At 42.4% G+C, this 16,220-nt stretch overlaps 1 protein-coding gene across 13 annotated transcripts in view; it reads right to left on the bottom strand.

Annotated features, from left to right (window-relative positions):
• LOC733397 (ankyrin repeat and SAM domain-containing protein 1A) overlaps positions 1–16,220 on the bottom strand; it is a 317,888-nt gene that overhangs the window by 116,330 nt on the left and 185,338 nt on the right. For all 13 annotated transcript variants that reach the window (XM_041582022.1, XM_041582016.1, XM_041582019.1 and 10 more), the window contains one exon: positions 10,701–10,799. In XM_041582022.1, coding sequence (XP_041437956.1) covers positions 10,701–10,799 — 99 coding nt within the window. The remainder of the gene's footprint in view (positions 1–10,700; positions 10,800–16,220) is intronic.

Below are 16,220 nucleotides of genomic sequence, written 5' to 3'. Positions count from 1 at the left end.
TAGGGAGTGATCACTGTTCGGTCCAGTCAAAGGGCTCAATCTGAAATGTACCCATGTCCGAAGAAACTATGAGATTGCCCAAACCAAAATAACCAGGAAAAGGCTCCTTTATTCCAATCAGAGAGCTTTTGATCAAGGGGATAAAGCTGGCAAATTGTTAGTTTGCTTAGCCACCATTAAAGACACTCCCACGGATTAGAAATTTGGAAGGTATCCTAGTCTCTACTTCTAAATATATTCTTGATAGTTTTGCTATATTATATAAAACACTGTATAGTTCTAAAGTTACTTATACACACGATCAGCTCTTCCAATTCTTAGACACTATTGCGTTCTCCCCAATTAGCATCTGACAAAATGGCATACTTGGACTTGGGGAATCTACCAACTTCAGGTGGGTATACACTCATCTGCAAACCCAACATGATAATATCCAGGATTACGATATTCCTGGATTCAGTCAAAGCATTTGATTCTGTAGAGTGGTTATACCTCTGGGAAGCACTCAGATGCTTTGTATTTGGCATTATATGATGATGACCTCCTACTTTTCCAAAGGGATCACCAGAGATCACTACCTGCAGCACTTGGTATCTATTCTGGCCTAACAATTAATAAGGACAAGTCATTTATACTTCCCCTGGATTGTCCAACCCCTCCCAGAGATATGCAGGGCATTACAAGGGTCACCAAATTCAAGTACTTGGAATATTAATATCAGCTCACATATCTACCTATATAAAGGAAAACACTGCCCCTGTCATAGGGCAATTTAAAAATATGACAGCAATTTGGTCTTGACTTCCTCTTACACTGTGGGCAGAGTATACTTGTTTAAGATGATATATCTGCCAAAATTTTTATGAAAGATCCACAATTCCCTGTTTGGATCCCTAAAGCAATATACTAAAACGTGTACTCAATTCTCATCCCTTTTCTATGGGCAAACAAATCTCCTTGCTTTTCCTGGACATTACTTATGGCCTCACTAGTCAATGGAAGATTGGCAATCCCACATCTTTATCATTATTTTCTAAAGTCAGATTTACTGCATTCATAGTTGGTTCCATTATGATGAGGCTGACACAGAAATTACCCTACTAATCCTAAGACTGGGGTTGTGGGAAGCATTGAAGAACCTGCCCTACCAGAAAGTAGTGGACTATGACACCTGCCAAGCAACTATTACAACTCCATACAGCGCCTTGCAAGCTATTAGGCCGACCCTTCCGACTATGCTCCCCATTTCTACCACCCTTCTACCTACCCTTCCTTAGGGACCTCCAAGACTTCTATTACTGGCCTCTACAGGGGATTAAACTCCTGGGCAATCTGCTAGTAGACAGTCACTTTCCTACATTTACACAGCTTAGGGCCAAGTATAAGGAACACCCTATACAATACTTTCACTATTTACAATTTTCAAGCCCAGTTTCTATCATGCACAATTGAGTATGTTACTCCTCCAGTGGAACTGGAAATGGAACTGGTGCTCTGGGATCCTCGAACCATCAGATTGGTGTCATAACTATACAAAACTCTCCACAGCACTGTTCCTCACCCCTTTAGTAGGGAACAAGCCAAACAGGGATAAGTGCTTCGCGCTCTTGTAGCTGAGCAATGGGAAGATGTAATAGATTCACTATATAAAGGCTTGATATCAATTTGTGACAGACTGATCCAAATTAAATGTATTCGTCAACTGTATATTACTCCCCTGAGGTTACAAAGAATGAGCACTCGACCAGAAGCCAATAGTCCTAGATGTCAAAACCTTAATACCTCCTTTCTCCACATTGTTTAGGAATGCCCACTGTTACAGGCCTACTGGAAGGATGTCGTCCATTACATGGCAGACAATCTGGCATTTCCCAGTGTCTGCATAGCAGAGGTATACTTAGCTTTGGCTTAGTAGAGGATTTACTACCATTGAACAAATCTGGGTCTATTTCCAGGACACTGTACTATGCTAAAAAACTAATCAAATCATCATGAACTGCATGGGAAACAATATACTCTAAGTTATACATTGGGCCAATTTAGTAAATAAAATTCTCCACTTTATTAGGCTCACTTATGAAGCCCGGGGTTGCCCGGTTAATTTGTAATGTTGTGGTTCCCTTGGCTGACCTGACAAATTCTTGACCAACCATGTACATTGTACTTTACAGCCCATGCTAGGATGTGGGGTTTAACTGCTGTTGCTTTCAGGGAAAATCAGCAGTGGTTAAAGCAGCCTGAAAAAGATTTTTGTCTCCATGAAAAGCATAACTTTTCCATGAAATATTTGTGTGTATGCGCACTTAATAAGGTGGACATGGCTGTGATAATAACAAATGTGTCATCTAAAAAAAAACATCATAAAAAATGTAAACATATATGATACTTATACTATATAGTTTACAAGTATAAAATCTATTATTCAGAATGTTTGGAATCTGGGGTTTTCCAGATAAGGGATCTTTCTGTAATTTGGATCATAATCAGGACTGGACTGAGATTCTAAATAGGCCCTGTGCACAGAGGCCCGAACAGTGCCCACCTGTTCCAAGTAGTGTGTATGATATACATTTCCCTCTCTTTTAACCCTTTAACCGCCAAACACTTACGGCATACGTGATGGCTGTTCAGGGCTCAGACTGCCAAGCACGTACCCCATATGTTTGCAGCAGCTGAGCCCTTCTCTCTGCATTCGCAGAGAGTCAGGAGGGATGACAGCCCCCTGGGCAACGAGGCTGGGGGGCTGTCAGATCTGCAACGCGATTGTCGCAGATCCGACTTCAAAGTAGCAGATGCGCCATGCCTGGTGCTTCTGCTACTTCCTTACCTCCCCTTCGGCGCACACCTGCCCACTCACTTCCTGCTCGCAATAACTCTGCAGACACGCTGTCCAGGCTGCCTCCAGCGATCCTACTGCTACAAAAATGGTAAGTGCATGTTTTTTACAAACTTACATGCACTTACACACACTTACAGTATATTTTACACTTACACACATATTTTAGTAAAGATGGTTATTTTTATTTTTTTAAGCACACTTGCTCTTTTTTGTACACTTATTTACACTAATTAGTGGCCAAAATCGATTATCCAATAGTCACACTGTCAAAATAACAAGTTGTTAGGCAAAACAAACAAAAGATAACAGTACAATAAGTAAAAAAAAAAAATTAAAAAAAAGACCTGTTTATGAGTTTTTGTGTATACATGTTTGTGCACTTCTAGAAAGACATGCACAACCAATTTGGATTCAGAGGAATGTGTACTTTCCAAAAATATATGGTTTTCTGGGGTGAACGTACTTTTTTCTACTTTTGCCCCCCCCCCCAAAACTATGTAAATGTGTTGATTTTGAAGTACCTGAAATGACCGACCATAGGGTAGTCTTCATTTTGGGGCCCCTATATGCCATGTGCGTAGGTAAACCTATACATATTGGACATAAAACTGTTGTTCAGAGGACCCCTGGCTTTCATAATTGGGGTGATTTATCTTTATACCTAATAGTATGTAGGAAATACGATGCTGCAGGGTGGACGGTTTGAGGTGATTTTTGGAAATGTCACCAAAATTAAGTTTAGAAAAGGTTTGTGGCTTGGTGCTTTGGAGTAGAAAGACATGCATGCCCATTCTGGATTTTGGGGAATGTGTACTTTCCGAATATATATAGTTTTCTGGGGTAAACATACTTTTTCTACCTTTGCCCACCCCCCAAACTATGTAAATGTGTTGATTTTGCAGTACCTGAAATGAAAGACCATATGGGGGGGTCTTCATTTTGGGGCCCCTATATGCCACATGCTTAGGTAAACCTATACATACTGGGCATCAAACTGTTCAGGGGACCCCATGCTTTCATATTTGGGGTAATTTATATTGATAAATAATAGTATGTGAGAAATACGATGCTGCCGGGTGGAAGTTTTGAGGTGATTTTAGAAAGTGTCACCAAAATTGCCAAATTTAGAAAGGGTTTGCGGCTTGAAAGAATGCATACCCAATTTGGATTCGGGGGAATGTGTACTTTCCGAAAATATATGGTTTTCTGGGGTGAACATGCTTTTTCCTACCTTTACCCCCCTCCCCAAACTATGTAAATGTGTTGATTTTGCAGTATCAGGAATTACAGAACTGATAGCTCAAATGGGGTGTCGACATTTTGGGGCCCCTATATACCACATGCTTAGGTAAACCTATACATATTGGGCTTTCATACTTGGAGTGTTTTGCATTGATACCTAATGATATGTGGGAGATATGATGCTGTAGAGTCATTTTTCAAAAAATTCACCAAATTTTATAAAACATTATAAATTTAGGAAACAATTGCAACTTGGTAGTTTGGAGTACATAGATATATTTACCCATTTTTAATTCTCCAGAATCTGTTCTTTCTAATAATGGGTAGTTTTCTAGGGTAAGCCTGTTAGTGGAGTGTTTGGCTTCGAAATGAGAAGTATGCAGTTTGGGGGGCGGAAATTTGGTACTGTACTGCTTGTGATTTGTTTTTTTGATTTTTTCATTTTATTAGACACTTAGAAGCCAATATTTTTTTACAGAAGTAGAATTACACCAAAATTCTTGAATATTTTAAAAGTTCAGGATGTCCTGAAAAAAACAATATGTTGTTTTCCTGGGTAAACTAAAAGACCACCCCAGGAAAGGCCCTTAAAGTGAAAGAGTACAAAATTTCTATAAACTGCTTTACAGGAGAAAAAAAGACCAATGCACAAAATCAAGCACTGATGTCCATTAAAGGTATAAATACAGTCATATGAAAAAAGTTTGGGAACCCCTCTGCATAATAATTTATTCCACTTTCAACAAAAAATATAACAGTGGTATGTCTTTTATTTCCCAGGGACATCTGAGTACTGGGGTATTTTCTGAACAAAGATTTTTAGTATAGCAGTATTCAGCTGTATGTAATTAAATCAAATGTGAAAAACTGGCTGTGCAAAAATTTGGGTACCCATGTAATTTTGCTAGTTTGAATGCATGCAACTGATCAATACTGATTACTGGCATCATCACTAAATTGGTTGGATTAGCTAATTAAAGGGATACTGTCATGGGAAAAAAATAATTTTCAAAATGAATCAGTTAATAGCGCTGCAATTCTGCACTGAAATCCATTTCTCAAAAGAGCAAACAGATATTTTTATATTCAATTTTGAAATCTGACATGGGGCTAGACATATTGTCATTTTCCCAGCTGCCCCAAGTCATGTGACTTGTGTCTGCACTTTAGGAGAGAAATGCTTTCTGGCAGGCTGCTGTTTTTCCTTTTCAGGAAAGCTCAGCTAATAATAAATCTAGAATTAAGAGGGGTTCCCAAACCTTTTCATATGACTGTATGAGTTTAGTTCACAAGAACTGAAATGATTTGATAACTTATTTCAGCCCAGGACCCCTCTTCAAAGAAGGCAAGGGGACATTCTCTCAATCTGCAGAATGGATTATTTTTGATAAATGTTAATGTGGGCAAATTTTAATTATATTAAATATTTGGACTTATATAAAGTTTACAGTTTATATTATTGTTTCTACTCTACATGAATAATAATTATTTAAAAACATATTAAAACTAGATTCATATTATACATTCGATAAGAGTAGTATTGTTTGGTCCGGTTTAAGAACCCTTATAATTTAGTTTCAATAAACCATGCTCTAGTTCCACTCTCTTTGTTTTTTCCTTCTTACACAAAACATTATAGGGACGCTTGGGGAGCTGTACAAATACAATGCAACAACTTTAAGGACAGTCTGCTGGACATAAATTGTTTATATAAAGAGCTTTTGCTGATCAATCACAATTTTTGTATAACATGAGCATAACATGAGAGATACAAAAAATACAACATTGTATTTAATAGAGAAGAGCAAACATATGCATGTGATGCCTTTAGTGCATTGAGGGGGTGTAAAAACTGTATAACATCTTAATGGCCACAGAAGTCAGACAATTTTGTCTTCCATCTTGGAAGCAGCGACCAACAGAGACGGGAGCGCCATTCTGGGCTTCTGACATTACCCCCTCCCCCAGGGGGGCCACTGGACCACCACATCATAGTTTCTGTGGAAATTGTTTGTAACAGTGTCCTGTTTTATCCAGGAGCACTCCTCGGGACCGAAACCCTTCCATTTGATCAGGAATTGCAGAGACCCTCTAGAGATTGTTGAGTCCAAAAACTTCTCTACCTCGTATTCTTGTTGACATCCATGGTGATAGAAACAGGAGGAGATTGTTCCGGAGAGAATCGATTAATGATTGCCAGTTTCACCATAGTCACATGGAACAAATTAGGGATTCACATCTCAGGGGGAAGCTGAAGTCTGACAGTCACAGGATTAACAATCTCCACAATGGGGAATGGATCAACACATTTTGGACCCAACTTGAGAGAAGGAACTCTAAGATGAATGTTTCTTGCAGAAAGCCACACTTTGTCCCCAACCTTATATATAAAGGAGAAGATTTACGTCTGCGATCAGCATAACTCTTATGGGTCAAGGAACTCTTCTCCAAATTGGCTTTGGTAGCTGATCAAATGGCGGACATGTGGGCTACATGATTATTGGCTGCTGGAAAACATGTCCAGAGGTGGTCTTGGGGGAAGGCTTGTAGATGTTGCCCATACACGGTCAAGAAGGGCGATCTACCAGTGAAGGCATGACAAGAGAATTCCGCCCAGGGAAGTAAATCGGCCCATTCGTCCTGACAGAGGGATACATGACTTCTCAGGAACTGTTCCAGCGCTTGGTTTACTCTCTCAGCTGCCCCGTTGGATTAAGGGTGACAGGCATAGGAGAATTGGAGAGCGATACCCAGATTTTTACATTAAGAGCACCAGAACTACAAACTGGGAACCTCTGTCTGATACAATCTCTGCTGGAAAGCCATTAAGTCGGAAGATGTATTGAATAAACAAATAAGAGTGCTCAATGGCAGAAGTTTTCAAAGGGGAATACAGTGAAGCGGTCTATAACTACTCATATCATGGTGTTTCCCTTGGAAGGTGGCAGTTCGATAATAAAGTCCATAGCGAAGTGAGTCCAAGGACGGGAAGGAACGCGTAGAGGCTGTAATAAACTGCAAGGCCAAGAGTGACTTGACTTAGAAGAGGCACAAATGGCACAAGCACAAAGTCCTTTACATCTTTCCAAAGTGTTGGTCACCAAACAAGTTGACTGACAAGCTCAAAGATCTTTTTGGTGCCCAGATGTCTGGCTTTGTTGGAACAGTGGCTTTGGTGAAGGACGGGAATGCGGAACTCAGGTGGCACATATACCATACAGCACAAAATTAGTTTGGCACAAAGGTGCTCAGCCAGAGTCATTTCAGAGATAGATAATCTTCATCCACAAACGGCTTTATTGTTGCAAACAATGTGATACAGTGGCAATTATCGTGGTCAGCCTACGCGTTTCGTTCCCACAACCAACGGCACTTCCTCAGAGCTACTAGCTTTGAGCTGTGTGGTCACGGGAGTTGCGTACCTGTGCAGTTCTCACTGGATGCCGCTGGAGGAGAGACGACCTTCGATAACGCTGGTTGGGTGAACTAAGCTTTTCATATTTCCCCATATTTGTACTCTAGGAACATATACCATACCTATGGGGGTATTCGCAGGAGCAGATGACTGGACTGCAAGGATCTGGCTGGCCAGTTGAGGGAACAAGGAAGCATTATTTTGCTTTTGGAGGAACAATTGGTTCCAGATCTTCACTGAGGTGACCCTCAGACAGAATGCTTCTGGATAGGGCAACTGCCTTCTGATTTCTGGAGCAATGGCGGTATGTAAGGACACAATTGAATCGTGTGAAGATGAATACCCACCGAGCTTGACGAGGATTCAGTCTCTTGAGAGTCTAGATGAATTCCTAGTTTTTATGATCAGTAAATGTGCTCCTTCCAGGAAGTGTTGCCACTCCTCGAGTGCAAGTTTAACTGCCAGAAGCTCATGATTCCTGACGTCATCACTTTGCTTGGCAGGAGAGAATTTTTTCGAGAAATAGGCACAAGGGTGTAGTTTCCCCATCTACGATTTGTCTCTGAGAGAGAATAGCTCAATAGCTCCAGCCCCGACATTAGACCAGTCATTAAGTTTTCCTCCCTTCCGGATGAGAGCCAAGACAGGAGTGATACGGGAGGAAAACACCTTGATACATTTTCGGTAGTAGTTAGCGAAACCAACAAATCTTTGTATGGCCTCAGTACTTGTGGGGAGAGGCCAGTCTTGTATAGCCATGACTTTAGAAGGATCCATCTCGAATCCCTCATGAGAGATAATGTAACCCAAGAAGGGGATCTTAGGCACCTTGAAGACACACTTCCCCAGTTTGGCAAAATGGGAGTTTTTTCTTAGACAGGAGAGAACTTTTTTCACCCGGGTGCAAGTCTCTGGAGAAGATTAAAATGTCTTCCAAGTACACGACTACGGATTGTCCCAGACTCTGAATATATCATTTACAAATTCTTGGAAGACAGCAGGGGCATTGCAGAGGCCAAAGGGCATAACAGGCATTCATAATGCCCATCTTTAGTGTTGAATGCCGTCTTCCATTCATTGCCCTCTTGGATGTGGATTAGGTTGTAAGCTCCTTGAAGATCCAATTTAGTGAAGATCTTAGCCCCTCTGAGTTGAACGAAGAGTTCAGAGATGAGAGGCAGATGATATCGGTTTTTAACCATGATCTTGTAGACCCCTGTAATCAATACAGGGATGCAATCCGTCATCCTTCTTCTCCACAAAGAACCCCGCACCTGCAGGAGAAGATGATGGTCTTATGAATCCTTGCTGGAGGTTATCTTGAATATATTTCCTCGACGCAGAGGTTTCGGCAGGAGACAGGGAATAGGTACGACCTCTGGGGCATAGTACCAGGAAGAAGTTCGATGGGACAATCGTAGAACCGATGAGGAGTGAGAGTTTCTGCAGACTATATGCAGAAGACATCTGTAAAGTTGGGCAAAGACTGAAGATCTGCCACAGTGAGGGACACCCGGTGAATGGACTTAATAAGCAGACAGTTTCTTTGACAGAAAGGGCCTCAATGAGATATCTGGTTGGCTGACCAGTCAATAGAAGGGTTATTCAGACCGAACCAGGGTAGACCCAGCACCACAGGAGCCGATTGACAGTTTATTATAATATAGGATAGTTTCTCTCGATGTAGGGTTCCGACCATCAGTGGGAGTCATCCCGTTTTCTCCGAGATTATCTCAGAAGTTAGCGGTTGTTCGTAAAGGTGCATCTGACCAATCTGCATAGGTTTCTGCAGGGGAGTGACAGGAGCAGGAGAAACAGGAGCAGGAAGGAGGGGCCAGTGGAAGGGTGGTGCCGGAACAGGCAGGAAACTTCTACTATACTCATCAGATTGGTGCTCCCGGAGTCGGGTGTTTTCCTTGATGGCGAGGGCAATCAGGTCTTCCAATTGCTCAGGGAGTTCCCTGGAGACACGGTCATCTTTGAGTCTGCTTGATAAACCTTGGTTTATAAGTGTTATTGTTCCAGTTGTTTTCAGCCATCAAGGTTCTAAAGTCAATGGAGTACTTACTGGCACTTTGATTTCCCTGCCGGATCTGTAGGAGGCGGGATGAAGCATTAGCGCCATGACCCGGGCATCAAACACAGTCCAGAAAGCCTGGAGGAAAGCTTTGGTATCAAAGGACAGAGGATAATTCTTCTCCCAGACAGGTGTTGCCCACTCTAGCGGTTTACGCTCCAATCTGGTCATCACATACCCAACCATGGCTTGTTCATTGGAGTATTGCGAGGGTTGAAACTCAAACTGGATCAGACACTGAGCAATGAAACCTCTGCAGGCTTGAGGATCCCCATTATAGCAAGGCGGAGGGGGAATACTAGGCTCACCCGCTGATTAAGTCGCAGGAGGAGCAGCCGCTGTGGGAGGATTTCCCGTAAACAGGGAGACAGCATCCAGGAGAGAAGGGCCTCAAGCACTTTCCCTATGTGATTTTGCTGGGCTTCATAAGCTTCCATGCAAGTCACCAAACCCCGGAGCGACCTTTCCACTTTAAACGGAGCTTCCTCAGTGGGGTCCATGGCCCGATTATACTATCGGCTGTTAGCGAAGAAGTCCAGACCAAGGAGGAAGCTTCAGGACAAAGTTCATGTACGCGGTAACAAATAGGGATCAAGAGAAGTCGTAGTCAGAATTCAGGCAGTATATCAATAGGCAGGCTGCAAGATCAAAGTCAATAAGTGCAAGCAATGTCAAAAGTCTAGGAATCAACCAGGAACGAATTAAGGAACACCCAGGAACACAAGCAGAAATTCCTATAATCGGGCATTGAACCTGTGACCTCGGCGTCTTCTTATTTTGAATTTTCGCTGCGGATGCGTGACGTGATCGCACCGGCGCCACTACCCATGTGGCAGCTATCAGCGCCGCCATCTTGGAAGAGGCAATGACAGAGATGGGGGCCTCATTGCACGCTCCTGACAACCCCTCTGTAAACCTACTCACAGTGCTGATCACTTATTTCATATTAAGGGTTTGTTAAATGATATACAGTAAGACTCTTCTGTGGGCCACACTATTATGAAGTGACAATGTAAACTAGTAACTTTAAAAAACCCTTGGGAAGGCTAAAGACCATAAAGAGAGTAGTTTACAATGAACTGGCCATAAAATACTCAAACTGATTACTATTTTGTCCATCTTCTCACCTTTGGCAGAGAATGAGCAGCCCACAAAATCTGTCGTCGGTGATTTAGGTCTGTGATCCCAATATCTAAGAGATCTTGATCATCCATCATTGTATCTGCCTGCAATAACACATTTAAGAACATTTGTATTGTTAGTTAGGATTGTTTTTATCATAATCTAATACTTAACTATAATATATTAATATATAATATTATAGATATCATTATGAACATAGGAATCATAAATATTGAAGACATATGAAAACATGAACATGAACAAAAAACAAAACTACAGAAGTTATGTATCAACATGCAAAGTTTGCAACATTCCAGTAACTTCTAATGGCAATCACATATGGTGCTACTTGACACTGGCCATTTGTCATGGCTACACCAAAATACTCTTCAATAGACAATATTGAGAATTGTCTCAGTTAAAACACTCAAAAATGCCTTTGTATGCATTTTAAGCAATTGCGCCATTTGAGTGTTTTAGCATAGACAATTCTCATTATTGTCTACAGCAGGATATGTAATTTTGTAGCCATGACAAATCACTGGTGACGAGTACCACCATGTTTCATTGCCCTAACGATGTAGAAGTATGCAGATTGTTTTATACTAAATGAACAAGACTAATAAAGGAAAATGATTTACTATTAGCTTTGATTAAAAGACAAGGGTAAATCTCTCTTCCCACCCCCCACCCGTCACAACATAATAAAATCGAATGATAAAAGCAGCATAAATTAGTCAATTAAAGCAAACAACACACTGAATTGCTGGGGGCATGAACAGACAGTACTCAAAAAAGTTCAGGCAAGGAACAGAAAATATAGCTCAGAGATTACAGGAAGGGGGGTTGAGGAGAACAGAGATTAGGGAAGGAATAGAGACGTTCTACAATAAAAAAATAAATTAGCAAAGAATGAATAAATGAAATTGGTAAACTGTAAAATGTAAATGTTTATTTTATATTTATATAGAGGCAACAAGTTATACAAAGCACGTTGTTGATCCCAGAGCTGCAAAGCTCTGAGCCACCCATATATAATAATTTTAATAATACCACTTGAGCCCAATAATTCATTGCAAATTGTACATTATAAAAAAAATGGCACCCTAACTATAAAACAAATTTATTAAATTTAGATCCACTGGTGATAACACAACAATTTACTAACACTGTGCCTTATAAGTGGCCAACAGAAGTGACATAAAACTGCCCAATTTCTTTAACTACATTGTTATACTGCGACATATACTAAACCCTTACCTGTTAGTGGTACTCTTTCTCTAATCTTTTATTATGTTACTCAGTTGCTAAAGTGATTAAGCTATGCTTTATGTACATGCTATTTTTTGTATTAGCACTTTTCGTGCTTGTTCTAATGAACTAAAAAAATGGCCAATTTTATGAGTTTAGCCCATGAATTCTTAACATATGGATCTTGCCCCAAAAAGGGTATCATTAGAAATTTTGTCGCAAACTTGTTGCAACTAACAGAACAGAACTCAATTACTGCAGAGTAATAATGTGACATTTCATATAATGGTGTACATAGTTATTACTGGATTCCACAGCAAAGTCTATATTAGATAAATCAATCATCAGTGAGGTTCCCACTGCGTCCAACATATTGCCCAACACCCTGAAGTCTCAGGATCATGCTGCATTATCTTATCTATACTATAGGTGATTTGAATATGTTCTTCATATATAACATTTTTATTTATTGCTGCTTCCAGTCCTTATTTGTAAGCATGTTTATACATACTGTACATTTGTTACATATTTGCAATTTCTTTTGTATCATTAGTATGTTTATTCATACCTTTATTTATCTAATAGTTGTGTGCAATAATAATTTCTGCATTGCAAACGTCTGGTATAATATTAACCCAATTTTATATGGTTGTATAGCAGTAATTAGTTAGTTCTGAAATGCTTTGAAGAACCTTTGTGATATTTCAGTTTTTATTACCCTTACTTATATGCTGATAGGTGGGTGACCATACACCAAGATATGTGAAAGCCATCTGGAGAGGATATTCAAAAAAAAACCCAAAAAACTGGTTTTGCTTCAACTTTCATTTAAAGCAACGTAGGTGGTTCTTCACAGTGAGGACAGTGAGGTTGTGGAATGCACTGCCAGATGATGTTGTGATGGCTGATTCTAATAATGCTTTTAAAGGAGAAGGAAAGTTGTTTACCACTTGGGGGTGCCAAATGTTAGGCACCCCCAAGTGAATTTACTTACCTGAAACCCCGGGACGGTGCTCCTATCTGCAAAAAACTGCACCGACCCGGGGTTATTCAAGCGAGCACCACAGATTGCTGCTCTTCTGGGTTCTTTCTTCAAATTTCCAGGGGCAGACGCATGCGCAGTAGAATGAAAAACCTGACTTTTTATTAAGTTCAGCTTTTTACTCCAATGCACATGTGCAGCCGCGAGAAGAAAGAAGAAACTGGAAGAGGAACGCTCCGTGGTGCTCACTAGAATAACCCTGGGCCAGTGCAGTTTTCTGCTGAGCACCGGCCCGAGGTTTCAGGTAGGTAAATACATTCACTTGGGGGTGCCTAACATTTGGCACTCTCAAGTGGTAAACAACTTTCCTTCTCCTTTAAGAGTGGCTTGGATGTTTTCTTGGACAAGCATAATATCACAAGCTATTGTGATATTGGTGTATATAGTTTATGTGAGTGTATGGAGGGGTCAGTGTGAGTGTGTGTATAGAGGGGTCAGTGTGAGTGTGTGAATGTATGGACGCTAGGATTCATTTGGAGGGGTTGAACTTGATGTTCTTTTTTCAAACCAATATAACTATGTAACTATACGATGGACCAACATCTAAATCAAATTTAGAAACAACAAGATCATAATGCTTGATTAGAACCAGCTGGCGGACACCATCTTGTGAGGCCCCCCACATGAAAGTCTGCGTGCTGTGTCTGCTTACCTTGTGTATTACATTGTTTATACCTCAAATTCAGCGCCTGCATTGTCCAAACATGTAATCCCCCCTGCATTGTTCACACCTATAACACCATTTTTGTTCACATACCTAAAGCCCTGTACTGGTCACACCTCAGACCCAGACTGACCCAGACTTTAACTGCCCACTGCTGAAAGGGCACCAGCACTGTGTCATTGTATGTAGTACATTTTAAGAGTGGTCCTGATAGGTTTCCCTGTCTCCAGCTCTGTTCTGCCTTCCATATGCTTCCTGTGTAGGTCATACTCTGCCTGCCCCATGCTTGCTGTGTGTGCTGTATTCTGCCTGTCCCATGCTCCCTGGTTGTGCCGTACTCTGTCTACCCTATGCTCCATGGGTGTGCCATACTCTGCCTGCCCTATACTCCCTGAGTGTGCCATACTCTGCCTGCCCTATGCTCCCTGCGTGTGCCATACTCTGCCTGCCCTATGCTCACTGGGTGTGCCATACTCTGCCTGTGTGTGCCATACTCTGAATGCCCAATGCTTCCTGGGTGTACCATACTCTGCTTGCCCTATGCTCCCTGTTAGTGTCATACTATGCCTGCCATGTGTTCCTTGTGTGCCACACTCTGCTTGCTCTATGCTGTGTGTGCTGTACTCTGCCTGCCCTATGTTCCCTGGGTGTGCTATATTCTGCCTGCCCTATTCTCATTGGGCGTGCCATACTCTGCCTGCCCTATGCTCCCTGTTTGTGACATACTCTGCCTTTGTGTGCCATGCTATGCCTGTGCAACATAAACCTGGTAGGGGCTTGTTCTGGGGGTTTTGTTAGCATTTTGAAAATTGTTGTTAGGGCCCCTAAGGTGTTTAAGCATGTTCTGGGGGTGCTGTGTTATCCACAGTGGAAGATGAGTAACACCATTTTTAATTCTTGAAAAAAACTAATGCATATACATACCTTACCTCCAATATGCTGATCTTTCCTGCTGTTCGGATAAGACAAAGGAAAAAACTGAAACCGGCACTGTCCCACGAGGTCCAAGGTGTCTCCGCCATCTTCTTGCTTGTTCTTCTTCTTCTCCCCCTACATGCGCGCTGCTGCGTCTCTCTTCCGGGACCTGACTTCCAGAAGTTTCCCCTTCACAAACAGCCTTTAGCACCCGCAGTGTTGTAATCCACACAGCCCTCATTGGTTCCCTCTCTGCCCGCAGCATTTCCCTCCCCTCAGCCTTGCCCTCCGTTCATCTTTGCTGACGGCAGCCCTTCAATCACCTCTGCCTTTTTCTCCCCGCAGCATTTCTGTCCCGCAGACTTTCCATCCCCTTCGCATCTCTGCCGGCAGCCCTTCTGTCACATCGGCATTTTCTCTCTCACGCAGCGTTTCCCTCCCCTCAGCCTTACCCTCCATTCAGCTTCTCTGCCGGCAGCCCTTCTGTCACCTCGGCCTTTCTCTCCCACGAAGCGTTTCTGTCCCACAGACTCTCCCTCTCCTTAGCTTTCCCCTCCCCTTAGCCTTTCCCTCTCTTCAGCTTCTCTGCCGGCAGCCCTTCTGTCACCTCGGCCTTTCTCTCCCACGAAGCATTTCTGTCCCACAGACTTTCCCTCTCCTTAGCTTTCCCCTCCCCTTAGCCTTTCCCTCTCTTCAGCTTCTCTGCCGGCAGCCCTTCTGTCACTTCTGCCTTTTTCTCCCTGCAGCGTTTCTGTCCCGCAGACTTTCCCTCCCCTTAGCCTTTCCCTCTCTTCAGCGTCTCTGCCAGCAGCCCTTCTGTCACATCGGCTTTTCTCTCCAGCGCAGCATTTCCCTCACCTCAGCCTTACCCTCCACTCAGCTTCTCTGCCGGCAGCCTTTCTGTCATCTCAGCCTTTCTCTCCCACGCAGCGTTTCTGTCCCGCAGACTTTCCCTCCCCTCAGCCTCTTTGCTGGCAGCCTTCTGTCACATCGGCTTTTCTCTCCCATGCAGCGTTTCCCTCCCCTCAGCCTTAACCTCCCTTCAGCCTCTCTGCCGGTAGCCCTTCTGTCACATTGGCTTTTCTCTCCCATGCAGCGTTTCCCTCCCCTCAGCCTTACCCTTGGTTCAGCTTCTCTGCCCGCAGCACTTCTGTCACCTCTGCCTTTCTCTCCCCGCAGCATTCCTATCCCCTCAGTCTTTCTCCCCGCAGCAGTTCACTCACCTCTGCCTGTTCAGATGCTCTGCCTCGCGAGACCTTACTTACCTCCAGGTATGTTCTTACTTTTGGTTCTTTACGTTTGGTACTGTGTGGAGGTACAGCGTCGGTAGCGCGCACTGGTCGCCCTTTCGCCATTTTCCAATGTAATGGAGGAAAGGTATTTTTTTAAAAAACGCTAGGTCTGTTATATAAATATATTGGGGCATGGCCATTGTTTTTAGCATATACAATGGATTTTGTATAAAATTTTTTGATGTTACTGGTCCTTTAATATATTTTTTCACATGAGTAATAAGTGATATCCCTGCAGTGATGTGTGTGGTAACATGGGTGTGGTTTAAAAACAGGGAGTGGTTAACACTGGCTTCCATTATCGGCCCTCCACCATGAAGGAGAGAAAATTTCCAGCCCTCTGTACCACAGAACTGGCTTA

The sequence above is a fragment of the Xenopus laevis genome, chromosome 2L (genome assembly GCF_017654675.1).
Source record: "Xenopus laevis strain J_2021 chromosome 2L, Xenopus_laevis_v10.1, whole genome shotgun sequence".
NCBI lineage: Eukaryota > Metazoa > Chordata > Amphibia > Anura > Pipidae > Xenopus > Xenopus laevis.
The sequence above is the reverse complement of the archived record's forward strand: the minus strand, read 5'-3'. Positions and strand labels throughout refer to the sequence as shown.